The 19,131-nt window shown below is 40.3% G+C and overlaps 1 protein-coding gene across 1 annotated transcript; it reads left to right on the top strand.

The window, feature by feature from the left end:
• The first annotated feature begins 740 nt into the window (after positions 1–740).
• On the top strand, positions 741–17,335 carry LOC106955430 (secreted frizzled-related protein 1-like). Its single transcript, XM_015045598.1, has 3 exons — positions 741–1,462; positions 5,759–5,839; positions 16,158–17,335. The coding sequence occupies exons 1-3, from the start codon at positions 952–954 to the stop codon at positions 16,481–16,483; spliced, it is 918 nt and encodes a 305-aa protein (XP_014901084.1). The 5' UTR covers positions 741–951; the 3' UTR covers positions 16,484–17,335.
• Positions 17,336–19,131: the final 1,796 nt, after the last annotated feature.

Raw genomic sequence — 19,131 nt, 5'->3', positions numbered from 1 at the left:
AAGGTGACCAGGTCACCTGTGGTTGGAAGCAAACACTAGACTGACCCCTGAACACATCATCCCCACCTTGAGACAAGAAGGCAGCAGCATCATGGAGAGCTGGTGTTCCTCAGAGCTGATGATGGTCAGATAAACGGAACAAAACACACACAAAAAAAATAAATAAAAAAATCACTGCCGTAGATGACCCCCCCAGTGTGAGTTATGATTTCTTTCTCTTTTTTTTTTCATTTCTAACATTTCTTACATTGTCTATGTATTTTTATGTCATTTAATATGTTTTGAAATTTCCTTGAATTTTCTGGTCAGACAGGGCTGAATTAATGTATTGGAGTGGTATAGTCAAAGTCCAGTCCAGAGTCAAAACCAACTGGGAGTCTACAGTAGGACCTAAAACCTGCTGTTTGAGATGCTCTCCTTCCAGTCTGACTGAGGTCGAACAATCTTCGAGAACTGGGAATAGTTTCTAAACGTGCGAAGCCGGTGCATCCTGCAAAAGACTCGCAGCTGTAATTGTGACAAGAAGAGGGCTTTGAAATAAATGAGTAGTATGATTTATAAAACCTTTAAAACCACGTATTAATTTTCTCCCTCTAAGCATCAACAGCACCGAAAATGGAAGCGCACGGCAGGACAGCAGTGGAGGGGGGTAAACAGGCTCCTGTGTTTTACTCTGGGGGTAATTAAAACCTTTGACTGACAGCAGACAAGCAAAAGGCGCAGACGCGCTGTGATTGGTCGGGGGCAGAGCTTTACAATCCCCTCTTGTTTCCACCCTCAGCGCACGCTGGGGCTTCAGCTCGTCCAACTTTCTCTGAAGCCGGACCCAGACGCACAGAGTGGCAGAGCAAAGTTGAAGAGCCTTCCTCCGCACTCGCCTTCCGAGTCTCCTGATAAAGTGAACGCCGCGGGTAGGACTTGAAAACAAAACAAAACAACGACAACAACAACATGAGGTCCGTTTCTGCTCTCTGGAGAACGATCGGGATGGTCGTGACGGTGGCGTTCATGTCGGCGTGCAGAGCATCGGAGTATGAGTACGTGAGTTGGAAGATGGAGAGCGCGGGGCCCATCTACGGCAAGACCCCCCAGTGCGTGGGGATCCCGGAGGACCTGCGGCTCTGCCACGGCGTGGGCTACACCACGATGCTGCTGCCCAACCTGCTGGAGCACGAAACGATGGCGGAGGTGAAGCAGCAGGCCAGCAGCTGGGTGCCGCTGGTGCACAAGAGGTGCCACACGGGCACGCAGATCTTCCTCTGCTCGCTCTTCGCACCCGTGTGCCTGGATCGCCCCATCTACCCGTGCCGGAAGCTGTGCGAGGCGGTGCGGGACGGCTGCACCCCGATCATGGAGGCGTTCGGCTACCCGTGGCCGGAGATGCTCACCTGCGACAAGTTTCCCGAACATGACGTGTGCATTGCCATGACGCCCAACATCACTGAGACCGTCGAGACTACAGGTAACGACACGTCCCGACACTCCCGATAGTAATAATAATCATAATAATTCATTAATTAAAAAGCAGATTATTAGTAGTTTTGATGTGGATGTAATATCATATTCTTCTTAAAAGTAATGGCGCATGATTTTTTTTTTTTTTTTTTTTTTTTGCCCAAATAGTTTTTTGACAAAAAGGTGACGACATGGAAGGTTAGTTCTTCACGTCGGTGATGGCTGGAGATGATAACTAAGTTGTACATATTCATAAATGAATCAATAAATTATTTATACGAGTTCCAAAAAATGATTAAAAAAATAACCAGTTAACAACTATTTCCGTCATGTCTTTAATTACAAGATAATAATAATAATAATAATAATAATAATAATAATGATTTTAAAAAAGCTATATATGGAGCTAACATAGACGTTTATTTTTAAGTTGAATTCTTCGCATATATTGTTAAAGGAGGTTCAGTATTATATGGTATTTGCAAATTAATCAACACTTTTGATAAAAATAGATTTCTGCTGTCATGACGACAGATACAAACTGTTTCAACTCCTACGAATTAGGAGAAGTTAGAGTTTTTCATCATTCACCTGCACATTCATCAACATCATCCCTCAGTCTACAAAGGTCTGAAAGAAAGTACAAAAGAGCATTACTTTAATATCTGCTGCTGTGGCAACATAAATAATGAGAAAACAATAAAAAAGAGGCAATTTTTCTTTTGGATCTTCAGTCCGAAATGTTAATACTGTTTGGATGAGGTATTGGGTTTTACAAACTTTGGCTCTAAATCAGTCATTAAAACTGTTGTCTTGAAAGTTGATTTAAAGTTGTACAAGTAAATACCTCTCTGTTAATTCTGTTATTAATGCTGCATGAATCTTTGATCATTTGTCAAGGAATCAGTGAATTTTCCATTGTAAATTCTGCAATTTTAGTGCAGTCTGGATGAAGACTGAATTTCACTCACAGAAACAAAGGCTGCAAGTTAGTTCATACTTCAGACATCAACTAGAAACCTCCAGCTAACGTCACTTCTACAGAAACACATTGAAAAACAACAATAATGAGGAGAAACAGCTAAAATGTGCTATCACAATACTATGATGCTTAGATCCATCCTCTATAACACTTTTTAGATGTTTAAATTTAATAAGCAGTTTATATGTTTGTAAAATAATCAGGAATTTTTTTAATGTCCCAAATTCTTTATGTTGTAGCAGAAATACAGCAGAACCGTATATATTCACTCAGAGGCGCCTTCAAAATTGGAATATACTGACATATGTCTGGCTTTATTTTCTTGTTCTGTATAATAAAACAATGTAGGATTTTGCTCTCCAAAAAAAAAAAAAAAATAAATAAATAAATAAATAAATTAGGTACCAAACATAAGCTTCTTACCTGATATAGAAAACAAATCCCAGGGACTTTTGCTGTTGTGCAAAAGTCAACACCCTTCTAACCCTCGTAACACTCTTAAATGGGCTTGGGAATGTTGTTTTAGGGGTAACGGTGTATTTGCACATGCAAATCCCACACAAAGAAACCAAATAGAACCTTTTGGAAGAGAAAACTGAGCTGTGAAAAGCCAAATCTGCTCCCATTTAACCTCCTCCATCCCCCCCTTCGCCCAAAGAACTGCTAAAACTAAAGGTGAATAGTTTATTTTCCTTATAATCGGCTACCTAAGCACTCCCTTTAGTGTGAATGCAAGCTGCCTGCTGTTGACTTTGAATGATCACGAAATATTGGAGGGGGTGGGGGAGGTGGGGGAGGAACTCCAGATGGTAGCGATTATTTTAAGGTGTTTGCCGAGTTTTGGAGGACAATGCTGGGAGGTAGTCCAGCTGCAACGAAAAAGCCAGTACCTGCATATATTAATGCTCGTTGTCTGACAAACACATTAAATCTGATGAGGGATGAAAAGCTGAAAGACAGTCGGGTGGGAATAATGCGAGCCGCAATCTAGGCTGCAGGCGGATTCCAGAGGCGCTGCCGAGGACGCATTCCACCGTCGCTTCATGCACCCTGTCAGAATCAGATGGGTTAGCTCAGGTTGTCCAGGACAAAACTATATGTTGTAAAACAAAACAAACAAACAAACAAAGAACCCACACACAAACAAAACACAGTTTCTTAAAGGATCAAGCTTGGACCGGTTCTAAATACTTGAGGTTTGGGGGGTGGGCTGCTGTGCCAGCAGCGTCGGCGCTGGGCACTTTAACGAAGTGCACAGAGGAGGGAGTGGAGAAAGCACAACCGACTCATTCACTTTAAGCACTACACTGTGTGACCTTCCATCATCACATCATCAACTTACTTTTACTGCCACCTGGAGGTGTAAATGAAGTTTTCAGAGACGTTTTTTATTATTTTATTTTACTGAACACATTAGGCTTAAATACATAACTTAGACAGAGCTCAGGGCAGTTTCATATTTCTGTGTGCGTGCGTGCGTGTGCATGTGTGTGTGTGTGTTAACATTTAACAGCTTTTTGGGGTGGGTGGAGTACCTACTCCTAGAGTGGCATAGAGGGACTTAGAGGGATTTTTGGTAAAAGTTTGCATTTGCAGGTTGAGGTTGGGGACCACACAAGCTCTGCCCTCCCCAGACACCACCTGCTGTCACTTGTCAACTTGAAGAATAAAGTAAGGCAGTGATTTCACTCAAGCTTCTTAAAGGGGCAGTATTATTATTATTATTATTATTATTATTAGCTTTACATCATGTTGTATTGTTATTCCCCCATTAAAAACATACCTGGAGTGTTGCCTTGATTCTTTCGTCCTTGTTTGAGAAATCCTTGAGTCTCCCATGGCAACCGTTGAGCTGTGACAAACACTTGGTGAGGCCGAGCGCCACCGTTTCAGAGCAGCCCTCCCCTGCGACTTCCCCAGTCAACTCCTTCAGACTAGCCAGCAGCAATTAGCAAACACCTGGTTGAACTGAATATCTGCTGAGCTCATTATATGAGCTGCTTCTCAGTGCATCGCTGGTAGAAACACTGGTGACGGGTTAAGAGAGGAGCCATATTGTGACAACTTTCTGAAGGCAGGATTTCAGAAAGATGAAGAGTTTCTCCAAGTTCAGAGGTCCAATTTCAAGGTGTTAAATTATGAAGTCACGCTTCTTTTAAGTCATATTTCATATAACATTTTTATAACAACTGAAGGTAACAGTTATTTGATTGACCTATATAAATGCATAATACTGCCCCTTTAAAGCTAATCAGCTAAATTTTTTTGTGTGTTTTCTGTTATCAGTAACGGTTCAGAAAGGGCCAGTATCTAATGCTGAGGCGCATAAAGACACAACAGATGCAGACTGATCTTCTTGGCTGTACTGAATGTTAGCAGAGGTTTCCATGCAGTAGTCTGGTGTTAATGGATTTAAAGGGTACAGACAAACAAAAGATCCAGTGACTCTGAAAACAGAGTTTACTTTGCACCAAACACTTTGCGCCTTGGGTGTTACTTTCACAAGCCTACGTTAAACATGTGTAACTGACATCTGGCAGCTAAAAGAGGCTATTAGTTTCCACCTTACCTGCCCCTATCTTTTGATTGATCTGAGTCAACACTGAGACACTAGTATCTGTTAAAGGTCAGTGCTGCAGGATTCCACAAACAGGGGAAAAAAAAAAATAAAAAAAAATAAAGAAGGTCCAACTTCGGAAAAGTAGGCTCAGCTGTTTGGCATAAAGCTTTCGTTTGCAGTATTATAAAAATTAAACTGTGGTAGTAAAGTATTTGCAGATATGCCTCCAGACAGAACTTTTTGGCTAAACCTATGTTGGCTTTCCTTGTTGTTCTCCATGAGCTAGCATTTCTTGGAATGTCCGACCATTCCAGTAAGCTGTAACTGAATATCAATACTATTTCTTCTTTTTTTATGCATTTCTCAGATCTTTGTAGTTGTTTTCCACATAGAACAATGTTACCGTTGAGCAGGCTCATTGTGAAAGCTGCGTACAAAGTGAAGAGGAGAGTGTTTACTGCCGCACTTAGTTACAGCTGGCTATAAAAGCGGAGTACATTCTTCTCTGAGGTCAGGTCGCCAGGACACGTGAAGCTGAAGAAAAAAGTTGAGTGACATCAAGAACAAGACGAGATGTTTGCAGAGAGAGAGAGAGAGAGAGAGAGAGAGAGAGACGTGGAAGTCAAGAATCCAAAAAGCACAGAAGTTTTAGTTCTTTCAGATGGGTTATGCTAATTTGTGACTAATCAATTTCTGACATGTCACCAGCTTTATTCATTATATTTCCATTTATTTATTTTTGTTTTTGTTTTCCTTCCCAGGCTCTTCTGCCATCTGTCCTCCATGTGACAATGAAATGAAAACAGACACCATGTTGGAGCACATGTGTGCCAGCGAGTTTGGTAAGCGTCCTGCAGACATTCACTAAAGACGTCCTTCTCCACCTTGGCAAGGATTAACTGGTTCAGTTGGTTTTATTTAGATTATTTCTCTGATCAGGGGAAATTGTGCAAATATTCCAAGTGAAGCTTTCAACGCATATGGATGCAGACGTGTGTTCAGGCCTTGGTGGAGGACGAGGTCATTTGACTAATGAATTGGGGTCGTTGGAGTCTTTATGTGGCAGTAGTAAAGCTGGATGTTTGCTCTGCCGTCTGGGCCGGTTCATGTTACAGGCGAACTTTTCCATATGGTGGACAGTCAGCTGTGACAAACTGTACAGAATGTTAAAAATGACGAGAAGAAATCTCCTGAAAACACTGAATTCAGTAGTTATTTCCAAATGTTTTGACATTTTTCTTACTGTGGTGTGTTTTACGAGTCCTAATTACAAAAGGACTTTGTTAGCCAATAAAAAGCTAATGAGTAAGATGGAAAAACATGTACCAGGGCGACACTTTTTACTAGGAATTTACGCAAAAGTTCATAAAATTCCTGAACAGGATCCTTATCGACCTGGTGATTTTGCCCTTTCTGTTGGCTTTTTTTTTCTCTCTTCTTAAAATTTTCTGTCTTAAAACATTTTAAGAATTTTTTTCTTAAGATGTTTGTCTTGTAAAAGTTTGTTGAAACATTGGTTGCTAATTCTTAGACTGTGCTTGGAAAGAATTAATTTTATTCATCCACGATATTTAAGCGGCATATTTAATCCGGTGATGCTATTTTCCAACTTAGCCAAAATGTTTGGGTAACTTGATTGGTCAAGTAAAACAAAGAAAGGAACACAAATGCAAAATTTCAAAAGTAACATCTTAACATTGTTACTTGCAGTATATTTCTGTATTAAACCTGCGTTATGTAAGTTTTATAAAAAAATATACATATATATATTTTACATATTTGTTGAAACAGTCACTGTGTTGCGACATCATAATATGAGACATATAATCTGAGAAAAAAATCAAGCTCCTCTGCCGTCTGCCAGTGCTAACTGAGCAGAACCACGCTCACTAGCCCCCCTTTGTCCTCTGCTACGCTGCAGCTAGCTTGGCCTGTTGTGAGCTATTTAGCAGTTAGCAATGCCACCAACAACAAATGAAAGCTATGACGACTGCTACTTTAAAGGGATAATCCAGATATTTTTGAAGAGAAGTTCAGTCAATTCATCATCAGTAATGGCTCTTTTACACAAAGTAAACAAGTGTCATACTGCAGTAAGATTTAACAAAAGTGAAGAAATCCTAAGCAGAGGAAAGTTTACAGGAAGTCAAACCGATCCCCTCTTAGCTGATCAAAGTGATTCAGCCACTCGGACTGAAAATATACATATCGTTCCAATACTCTGCAGCGAAGCCTGGAATTATTTGTTCCCATGACAGATGGCAATTTGAAGTGCTCTTTTGATTGGAAGTAATATTAATGTTTTGAAGTTGTGCAACCAGACAAGATGTTCCAACCTCCAAGACAAAAGATTTACAACAAAAGATAAATGGCCAAAAATACCAGATGAATCAACCAAAGAACTGTCTAGAAATTTCTAAGAATGGTTTAGTTTCTGTAATGTCATCAAAGGCCTTCCCATTAATCTTTAAAAACAGCATAAAGAGTTTTTGACCTACAATTTGTTTTGATAAAGCGTAATGGAATGTTTTTTTTTCTTCTGTTATACATCCTCTGTATTTTCTTCTGGAAAATATATACACTATCAGAAAAAAGTGTATTCATCAAAAATTATAGAATATCTCAATCTATCGGCAGCTTTGTTTTGCTATCTAACCTCTGTTTGTTGAGTCTGCCTCCTGTCAGTCTGTCCTAACGCTTGCACAGGATTTTTGCATCTTTTGCATCTTGTCAGTTTCGTAGTTGTCCGGGTTCTGTTGTTTGGTAATTCTCCCTACACGCACATCCATCTGATGAGGTCGTCTGATCCAGGCTGGGCCAGTGTTTGTTTGCATAGTAATGGGGAGATTGTTCTGCTGAGGAACGTGCATCCTAACGTTGGTCTTTAGTGAAAGCGTAGATGATTGATACCAGACAGTGAAGTGTCATGTCCCATGGATCCAGTTTGAATTGTGTTTAAATGGCTAACTTCAGATAAAATAAGGGCTCCACCTGAGCAGCTGTGAGCCTGTCACCTCTCAACTGACTTCTTCCGTTTTCTACAAAAATTGAACTTTTCACCAAACCTCATCTGAAAAACATCAACCCTTTTGGTGTTAAACTTCTACTCATACTTAATTGTAGTTTCAACATTTCGAGGGTTTATTCAAAACCACCTACATATGCTATTGGTCACTTTGTAGTTAGTAAAAAAGGGACAGAAAAATCTGCCCATTGTTACTGAGGGAGGTTTGTGAGATGTCTAGCAGAGTGTTTTCAGTCCGACTCGAATGGAAAATGTCCAATAAACAACAAACCCAAAAAGCAAGCGAGGAAAGAACATAGTTGGCTGCAGTGGGTATTTATAGCCCACTGCAGCCACTCAGCTGCAGTGGGTTTCAGCGACTGGTAATCCTGAAACCCACTGGTAATCCTGAAACCCACTGGTAATCCTGAAACCCACTGGTAATCCAATGGGTTTCAGGAAGTTCAGCAGAAATATTTAAAATGTTACACCTTGCATGTACCTGCACATTGAAATGCTTGTGTCAAACCAAACAAATCCAAAGAAAAAGTCAAAGTACAAACAAACTACAGCTGCAGAGTTCACCGTTGCTGCCTGTGGTGAACCGAAAACACCCAATGGGACTGCATCTCGAGGGGACGCCAACGATACATGCGAGCGGCGTACATGAGACACACAAGCGCCTGGTGCTTTACTTGCTAGTGGAGCCTGGAGCCATGGCATCCTGAGACCCTGGTGCCATGCCGAGCGAGCGGCCCGCCCGGACGCACATTGGAACCAGACTTTCCAGCGGTTCTCCAGAGAAGTTTAAGGTTACGTTTGTTTTAACGAACTGCCTCGGTGTTTATGTTGCGGTGATGGGACTCGCCTTTTTTTTCTTTCTTTTTTCTGTGTGTCCTCATTTGCCAGGAGAGCAGGGTGAGTGGTGGAGGGGTTGGTGGGGGAAGGCGAGGGGCATTTTTGGCTCGTTTCATGTCGGTTGAAGACAAATGTTGTTTTGCTTGCTTGCAGTAAGTCCCCTAACCAGCTGACAAGTGAGGATACACAGGCAGATTCACTGTCAGGCTGAAGATGATACACCACTCTAAGTGAACGTGTGGGCAACAGGGGGAGGAGGGGTCATCATTTCTGCAAAGCATCAGATTTTTGCCTTAAGCTCAATTTAACTTCATTAAGACCAAAAAAAGAGAGAGACACGAGAAGAATATACATAAAAATGTTTTTGTATATTTCTTTTTCTTCCAAAAGAGTTAAGTTTCAGTCCAAAGAGAAAACTGCAGCTATAAATATGCTGCGGGATACCTGAAGCCAAACATGGGTTAGTGTCTTGTCTTTGAATAGAAAAGAAAACACAGTGGTGGAAAAAGCCTGGCTCTAATCATGAAACACTTTATCCCCCCCAACAAAAGATAAGGCCATCATCCGGATTCCATTCTGCTGGTTTCAACTTGACTCTACAGTGTTCAGTGGGTAAAAAGTGTGTTTTTAGGATCCAGGGGGTTTTCTGCATCCCGGTTAAGGATGTGTTTGCCTGATCTTTGTAGTCGAGGGGGAAAACGCAAAAGCAGATATGATAGATGGACAGGATGTTGCTCCTCATCCCCGTTGGACGGCCGGGAAAACGGCAGGGAGGGTCAAGAAACGAATCAGCAACTCTCACCAGTCTCTAGTAAGCGGTGCGGACCAATCGTGTGTAAAATATTCACGACCTGGCAGCGAGGGAGTATGTTTTTTTTTTTTTTTTTTTTTTTCTTTTTGGCTCTCTTTAAACCTTATTTACTGGAAGCTGGGAAAGATGTGTTAGCTGAGGTAAATGTCAAGTAGGATGCTGCTGTTCTCTTCACACTTCCAAGAAATTGCGCAATTGTCTTCCCAGCAGAGTAACACAGATCTAAAGCAAAGAGTCAATTAGTCTGGTGAATCTCTTTTTTTTTTTTTTACTTACTTTAGGGCTGCAGTTCTTGTTGAGTTAATGAAGAGGTTACAGGTTTTGGAAGTTATTGTTTTGCAGATGGGCATTCACTGAGTTTTCTGACATCTCTTTATAATTTCTCTCTGAACAGACGCGTGTGTTTTGTTGATCGGCCAATAAAACAAACAAAAAAAGTTCATATCGTAACAGACAGGTGATCAATATTAATAGAATATATGTCAGATAGAATTTCTTTAATTCCAGTAATTTCCTGAAGCAAACAACTAAACAAATATTATGACACCAACTTCAGAATGGCTAGTGCCTTAAATTGCTTGGCTGAGCATGTCAAGACAAAATGAAGCTGGAAACTCTACAAGCTTCAACTTCTAAATTGAACCTTTGCTAAAATGTAGCTCTTGTTTTTACATCTGTAGACATTGGGAATGCAGCAGAGAGAAAGGGCTTGTTGAAATCTAGTGAGAGCTGAACTTGTAGCCTTGCAACATGTGAACTCGTCATTCACTGCAAACAGTGATTTGGGCAAACATGTCTGGAGGCTAGCAGGTCTTGATTTAGAGTTATTATCAGGGTCAACAATCCATCAGTTTTTACTCCTTCTGCTCTGTCTACAGTTTCCTTTTGAATATATGGAGCCATGAAAAAGTAGCCTACTTGACCTCTTGATTTTTTTTTTTTTTTAGCAATTCGGATGTGAACATGCTTGTGTAAAATGGATCTTTGTCCTGCTACAAAACCCAAGCACAGCTGAGCTTAAGGTTCTACCAATTACACTCAGTCATCCAAGTCCTGAAGCAGTAAAACCTAATGCATTATGGTCCAATCTACTCTCTGCGACTGGACAGCATGAATGAAATAAATCTGGTAGTTGCTCCGGCCTCCAGAGGTTAGAGGTCTCTCCAGAGGTCTGGATGCAGCCCAGATTTTTGTGACAGCTTGGACAGTGTGTGTCAGTTGGACATCACGGTTTTACACAGAGATCCAGCCTTTTGTTTACACAAAACCAGTGACCGGGGTTTATCAGACCAGCAGGTTTGGAAACCAGGTCTCAGAGTGAAACTTTTCTGGAACATCCCACTGTGGAAGCATGAAGCACTCCGCAGGTTTGGAATCGGACATGCACAGGACGCACAGATGTAGGGTTTACTTTACGCATCGGCAGGTAACAACAAACACAGCGACGCTTAGCGATGTGCTGCATTGTGCTACTTAACCTGTTCACATTAGAACAATTTCTGATAAGAAAAAATATATGTGTTATCTGAGCACAGAGACATGTTATTGTTTACGATGCGATGAAAACTGGCGGGGTGGAAGCTAAGGGTCAAAGGTGCATGTGCGTTCATACACATGCGAAAATCACAGTGCCATTTAGTGGCTTGGCATGACAACTACGGCTGACTCCAGGTGTGTTAGTGTTGCTGTCTAGACGTGGATCATTTAGTAAGTGGGTCTATTATGTTATTTGAGAAGCTGAACTAAACATATGTCATTAGTCAATTCACGATATAATAAGGCCATATTCCCGTCGTGGCTTTGTTAGGGTCGGTCTTTTCCAGTAGATCCTCTGCTGACATGATTCTTTTTCAGATTCCTCCAGTTGTGTAACTTCAGTGGTTACATTTTGATTTGGTTTTGAATCCACTGAGCTTGGAATAATGTGACCGAAGTTCAGCTAGCATAGTGCCAATGTCGATTATGCTACCAGTGCTGACGACCCCCCACATTGTCTTCATCGAAATGTCAGCTTTGGCTGGATTTTTGGGAACCAGCCCCTTGTCCTATGCTTTGCTTCGTCCAGGAGGTCTAGACTCTCGGCTGTTGAAAAATGTTTGCCGAGGCATGGACTCTGTTGAAGTTAGCAATTGTTACCCAGTTCCTAATATTTGACTGGAAATAGCTTGAGCAGAAAACAACCATCCTCTACTGCGAAGAGAGATTACTGTTAATGTTCATTCAATATTTGGAAGCAACCCCTTCTTCTGTTCGCTGATTGGCCAATGGATTCCTTTCTATTGGAGGAATCTAAGTCAATGAGAGGAAGCTCAGACTGTGAAACGAGATTTTAACAGGGCAATGGCCAGGCTAGGGAATAGATGAACTATCACTGTTCTTGACAGCACTTGTTTTTGACAGTTTTCAGTTCGAGTTACATTTCTGATCCTGGGTCTTTCGTAGTTTCTGATGCAGACGACACAGAGCAGCCACTTCATGCTGCCTGCTTCGTGGTTCCATCGGATTTTGTAGTTTTGTTCTTTGGCATCTGGTTTGGATCTTGTCTATTTATTCATTTGCTACTGAGTAGCTAGTTAAAGATACTGAGTAGCTTTAACTACTGAGTAATTAAGGCTACCCATAGATGGCCGTATTTAACTACCCGATGGTTAAAGCTTTAACTACAGGGTAGTTAAAGCCACTCAGCTTTAACTCAGCAATTTTCCTCCAAAATGGACCCGGGGTGGATTTTGTGCCACTGACACTGGGCTTTTGGAGGAATAGCAGAGTCCGTTTCAAAGAAATGACCAGATGTCACTGTTCCTATGTGATCCTGCTGAAAAGCTCTGGTCCCTCTGACAACACCAAGGGCAAAGAAAGTTCAAACTTCAGGAGATTATAGGTGCTGGAAGACTTATCTAGATGAACGTCTTGCAGGTATTGGCCAGGATGTCTCCATCGTGGCTCACTAATTATGAATGCTGTCCAGTTTGATTCCATAGAACACTAAGCCCTTTCACAGCGAGGGGGATAAATCTTTTAATCCCTTACATGCGCACCGTTAATACAGTGGACGGAAAGAGAAGCACTTTATTACTTTAATTAGCGATGGAAGACACAAGTGGAAAAGGAGAGTTCAGGAAGTCAAAAGGGATGTAGTGTTTTAAAACTGGGGAAAAATAAAAAAGACCTGTTTAATTTTTAACTACTTCAGTTCTTTGCTGGAGGCAGATAATTATTCTTACTTATCTGTTTTATTTGCACTGTACGTCAAAGTCAGATGTTTTTGTTTTTTTCCAGCCGTAGCACTGTGACTTGGTCTTGTGTCCTCAGGGTGTGTGGGGGGTTTACTGTGCACCTGGAAAGTATTCACAGCTCTTCACTTTTTCCACATTTTGTTATGCTGCAGCATGATTCCATATTGTATGAAATGAATCTCTTTCCACAAAACCTTTTTTTTCTACACAGCAATACCTTGTTATGAAAATATGGAAAAAAAATGTTGAGTGTTTAGCAAATTTATTAAAAACATAAAACCAAGATATCACAGTTATGTGAACCTTCCCAGCTGTTGTTTAATACATTGTTGACTCACCTGTGGCAGCAGTTCCAGCATCAGGTCTTTTTGAACATGAAGCCTCCAGCTCAGCTCACCGACCTTTAGGCAGTTTGCTCCGTTCTTCTCTGCAGTTTTTTTCCACCTCCATCAGGTTGGATGGGATTGGTCAGATCTCTCCAGAGACGTTCAGTCAGATTCCAGTCCAGAGTCTCGGTCTCTCCAGGACTCACACGGTGGTTCTGGAGCCTTTGACATCTGGGCCATGTGCTTTGGGTCTTTGTCCTGCTGGAAAATGAACCATCACCCAGACTGAGGTGAAGATGCTCTGCAGCATGTTTTAATCGGGATCTTTGTACATTTCTACATTCACATTTCCCTCTATCCTGACTGATCTGTCAGTTCCTCCTGCTGCAAAGATTCCTCTTAACGTGACGCCTGGTGTTTTTTTTTTAAATTTATTTTCTCTGCAAAGACGTCAGCCAATTCATTGCAGGCCCTGGTCAAGTGCCATTCAGATGCCACAGACACAGCAGGCTTTGGAAACCTGTCATCACCAAGGCACAAGCATTGCTGATGTTTGAGTAAAGGATTTACTCAAAGAATGTTTCTCTCGCACGTTTCAGTGTCAAAAAGCTTCAGAGTCCGTCTTTGTAGATTTCACAGTGAACTTGGATTCAGGTTTTTCTACCATTCATTTTCTGTCCTTTTTCATTTGTTCCACTGATATTTCTTCCCACTAGCCGCCATTTTGATTGCAGTAATGACGTGTGAGATTTTCGAATGGGTTGTTATCTAGCAACTCATTTACTGGGGCTACAGGATAAAGGGGAGATGGAAGAGTAAAGTTGATTTAAACGTTTTATAGTCGGATCAGCAGAAAATGTGTTTTTAATGATAACAGTCAAATTGTCATAGAGTGTGTGCAGAGTGTGTCCTCGGTTGTGTGTTTCCTCTTTAGCACGTTGAGTCAAACCAAAGTTTTGAAGTGTATCACAGTGTTTTTGCACCTCTGTTTTGGGGGTTAACATGGATGTTGAACATCTAAACAGTCATGATCAATACAACTCACAGACAGAAGGTCACTGAACTCATTTATTGCACATCTGTTTTTTTCTGCACTGCCCTGATATACTACGTTAAAAATAGTGTGTCATTTTGTGTTCAGTTCAGTACACGCGCTCATTATGTACATTTTTTTTTTAAAGTTGTCCTCCTCAGCTGCATGTCCCTTGGATCCATACTATTTCTATTTCTGATAACTACGCAGTGTTTTTTGTTGTAATTTTGTACAGTTTATCATTACAGTCATTTTTTAAACTTGTTTTTTATGTATTTTCAACACATTTGGAAGTTTTGTGTCTCACTGCTCCCATATAGCCATGCTTTTGTTAACAGCATAAGATGGATATTATGCTCAGTAATAAAATCATAATTAAGACAGATTTTTCTGATAAGGATCTGATTTTCAGCAAACGTAGTTAATTCACCTGGAGGTAGAAATAATTTTTCGGTTTGCTTTAGATGGAATAAATGTGAGGTTTGATTTCAGACCCACTTGATTTTTCTCAGCTGTGGTTTTTCTCTCACAGGGATTCTGCTGTATATTCTACTGTATCTGGGTTACAACAGGTGCAGAACTGATGCCTGGTTCCTTTCCACATCAATATATCAGACATCCAATTAGGATGTGAGGATATAGTATTTGTTGTTTGAATACTTTGCAGGATGTTCGCGTCTTTCTTCGTCACTCATTCATTTTCTTCCAGTGAAGTTTAGAAAGGGTGAGCCAGGAGATGGAGCACCAGTGGCTCAGTTACCAGGTGGTTTCCTAGGAGACAGCGTGTTATCTGGTTGTTGTGGAACAGCATGCTCCTGGTGTAAAGTTGGTATCAGCCGTGGTGATGATGTGGGAATCTTTGTTTGGCTCATCTGTCTACGTCGGTGTTTAATGTGTTCTGCTGGTTCATGGATTCCCGTTTCTGATTCACAGAGAAAAAGGTGGTTGATGTGATTCATTCTGGTCCAGATTTATTGAGACAGAAGCCGTCTGGTTTGAAGATGGAAGATTCTGTGACTGTCGCCAGAGTTTACTGATGCACTAAGTGTGTCTCTCATCTTCACGTTGAATTGTTGGGAACGGTCCACTGATAAAGACTTTGGTTTTAAGATTTCTGATTGTGTTCACCAGACAACTGAGATTGTACGAATTTTGAAATTTTGTTTTGCACCATCATTCACTCCAGAATGGATTATAAGATTCAAAATTTTTGCTTAATTATTACAAATTTTTAGTACTTTATATGCTATATTAAACACCATGTAATTCAGTGTGTAAACTACATATTTAGCTTGCTAACAAAATTTAGTTTGGAGTAAAAAAAATTTTAGCAATCTTAACATTTAGTTTGGAGCTAAATATTTAGTTGGCAAACTAGATATTTAGTTAAAAAGTGTGACATTGTGAAAATCTGACCTTGAGAAATGAACCTCAGATTTTTCTGTGACAGGCTAAATAACCCAAATTGTTGTTAAGTTTTGACTGTTTAAGTTTTAACTTTACAGACATCACCCTATATGAACGACCATGCAAAAAAAAACTATCTATCTATCTATCTATCTATCTATCTATCTATCTATCTATCTATCTATCTATCTATCTATCTATCTATCTATCTATCTATCTATATATATATATATATATATATATATATATATATATATATATATATATATATATATATATATATATGATTTCCGCAGGATTTTTCAGAATTAGTCATAAAGACCTGTTGTGTGAAGACAGCCTTAATCATTTTCTCTATTTTCCTGCGTATTAAACACTAACATGATGCCTTATGCGGTAGGGATATGCTTAGACAATATATTTTTCCCCCTCACATTTGGATTTAAAGTAATCTATGTTTTTGTCTCGATGTGTCTCCACCACAGCTATCAAGGCCAAGATAAAGGAGGTGAAACGAGAAAACACGGACCGCAAGGTGATCCTGCAAAAAAAAAAGAAGTTGATAAAACAAGGGAACCTGAAGAAGAAAGACCTAAAAAAGCTGGTGTTGTACTTGAAGAACGGCGCGGACTGCCCCTGCCAACAGCTGGACAACATAGCGAACCAGTATCTAATCATGTTCAGGAAGGTGGATAAGCAGTACCTCCTTACAGGCATCCACAAGTGGGACAAGTCCAACATGGAGTTCAAAAAGGCCATGAAGACACTGAAAACCCACCAATGTCCTGAATTCACCAACGTCTTTAAATAGTACATCCGCAGCCCCCGAATCCGGTTGAATTGCATTCTACATTCGAACTGGCAAAAGCAACACCAAACTTTGCTTTCTGTTGTCCTGTTTATATTCCTACATATCTCTGTATTTTTCACACTTATTCTTCAGAATGTCCACAGTTCGGTTTAGGATAAACTTGGTGAATGACAACAAAAGATGAGTTTCCTGTGTGCCCTTCAGCTCAAGGGGAAAGACTGTCGAGTCAGAGGTTGGGTTGGTTTTTCTGACCAAACGCTTGTATTTCTAAGAGTTAGATTAATTCTGCTTACAAGTTTTCTTTGGTAAATATAAAGTTATGTCAATTGTATTTTGATGTATTTACCTGAAAGTAGCAATCATTATGTAATTGTTCCTATGGATAGGCCTTGCTAGCATGTTCCTGCTTCAATATGCTAATGCTGGCTAGCGAATGAAAATAGGCAAGAAAAACTATTCTTGAGTCTAGAGAACTTAATGTCTTAACCTTTATGTGTGCTTGAGATTCGACAGTGACAAAAAGTATGAAATATTGCTTCTGTATGATAAATATGTGTCAAGCTGAGTGATACACAGTTAGCATTAAGGAAATGCTTTTTGTTGGATTTTATGATGCACATTGCAAAGTCTTCTTTAGTATTGGTTCATGTGTTTTTCTGTGTGTTTAAAATGCTAAATCTGGCACAGTGTATCTAAACTTGGTGTTTACGTCTGTTCTGCTTTGACATTTCTAGTCCATTTTAGCACAATTTCTTTTTTCATATTTGAATATCAGTATTGCTTATTACATATACTGTACATATAAATTTGACATAAAATATGAAAAAATAAAACAGTGTCACAAAGTATTAATTCACTGTATAATGCTGACTTGTTCTGTGGTCATGTGAAAATGTTTGCACTGTTTCAATTTTTCACATGTGGTCGTAGAAAACATAAGCTAACATGTTGTGTTCAGTGGAAAACTGGAGGTTTCTTCTTTTTTAAAAATGTTGTTTTAGGCTCTAGTGGATTTTATTGAGCAGGGAACAGACAGGAAATCAGGAGAGAGAGAAGGGCTAGATATCCAGCAGATGACCAGAGGCAAGGAATCAAATCCAGGAGAACTGCATGAAGGACTACAGCCTCTGCACATGGTGCGAACGCTCTACCAGCAGAGCCACCCAACGCTCCAGAGCCGGCGCTTTCTAAGCAAACTCTCAAAACCCTCAAAATGGTTTTGGCCACAGTACCAAAACGATGAATTTAGAAACAAAGTGTTAATTTACATTTTGTCCATCGCTGATGTCAGTTGCACACACATATCTTGTTAGTGAACATTTTGGTTTGAACATTTTCAAGATGTAAAAAGCACTAGCTTTTCTAGCTTGGCTAATAAGTACAATGTGAGCAGAACTCATTGTTTTCCCAATTTGTCACTTGGAACAGCACCAACTGAAAACTGATACTTTCAGTGTAAATACAACAAAACACAAGTCCAAGGTGTTCAGTTTGGATGAAGGATGTGGAACGGCCCTAACACATTTCAAACTGATGGTTCAAACACATTTTCCATGAGTACAGTGATTTTTATTTCCCCTAATCAAATGCAGAGAATTAATAGTACTTGCTAACATCTGAGGTGTCATCCAGGATGTATTACCTTTCAATATTGTTTCTGCTGCTTGGACGTTGAGCTGTTAGCATGTTATGACAGAAATGAGTCGGTCACACAACAGCAGTCTTTAACTTTTTATCTGACATGTACCTGCACAGATGTTAGGCATACCCAAAGTTCTGACTGCATCGGATTTACCATCGCAGTTTTACGGTTTTATTTCTTTTCTTAAATCCCTACAGATAAAGGCAATATTGACTTCTAAATGATTAGCAATGTAGTAAATATGAGGTTCTCTTTTTGAAGCAGCAACTTAAAAACCCCTTAAGATAAAATAATCAATGTGTTGAACCTCTAGCCCAGTGACAACTGACTACAGGAGGCTACTGTGAAAACTACTAATCCCACGGTGCACTGCTTTAACTTACTTTCAGTTTCAACAGGAAGAGAAGGAGTTTTGCTGCATCAAAACCCAACATCTGGTTACAAAACTGAGCAGCAGAAGGAAGTACGGTAGTCGTGTATTTCCCTTGTTGCTCAGGAGGGAAACATCAGAGAGGCCAGCATGCAGCCTTTCCTCCTGCTGGCAGAGAGAAGGTCCTCTCCATGTCCCAGGAGCTCTGGATCCAAAATATACAGGTGACTGTACTGCATTTGCCCCAACTGAAGAAATACACCTTCATTCTGGTTTTATTGTGAATTCTGCAGAAGGAACCTTGTAATTACAGGTTTCCCAAGACTGCCATCAACAAACTGACTCCAGCCGCTTGCCAAACGGCTAAGCTCACCTCATCCATCAGAACCGAGTTCACAGTAGATTGTGTTCTGGGCAGAGATAACAGTACAGTCTGGACAATAAATCCCAATTGTTAATGTTTAAAGTGCTGTGTAAATAGTATTCAACAGCTATAACAATAAAACCTGTTTAAGTTAGAAAAATAAAACAATGTTTACCTGGCTTAAGCTGCTATAAGAAGTATCATCATGTCTGGTGGAGAGACCAGACTCAGAACTACAGTAAGGTCCAAACGGGTCAGACGCTTTTACATTA

The sequence above is a fragment of the Poecilia latipinna genome, unplaced genomic scaffold (assembly GCF_001443285.1).
Source record: "Poecilia latipinna isolate Pla-1442-1.1 unplaced genomic scaffold, P_latipinna-1.0 Scaffold734, whole genome shotgun sequence".
Taxonomy (NCBI): Eukaryota; Metazoa; Chordata; class Actinopteri; order Cyprinodontiformes; family Poeciliidae; genus Poecilia; species Poecilia latipinna.
The sequence above is the reverse complement of the archived record's forward strand: the minus strand, read 5'-3'. Positions and strand labels throughout refer to the sequence as shown.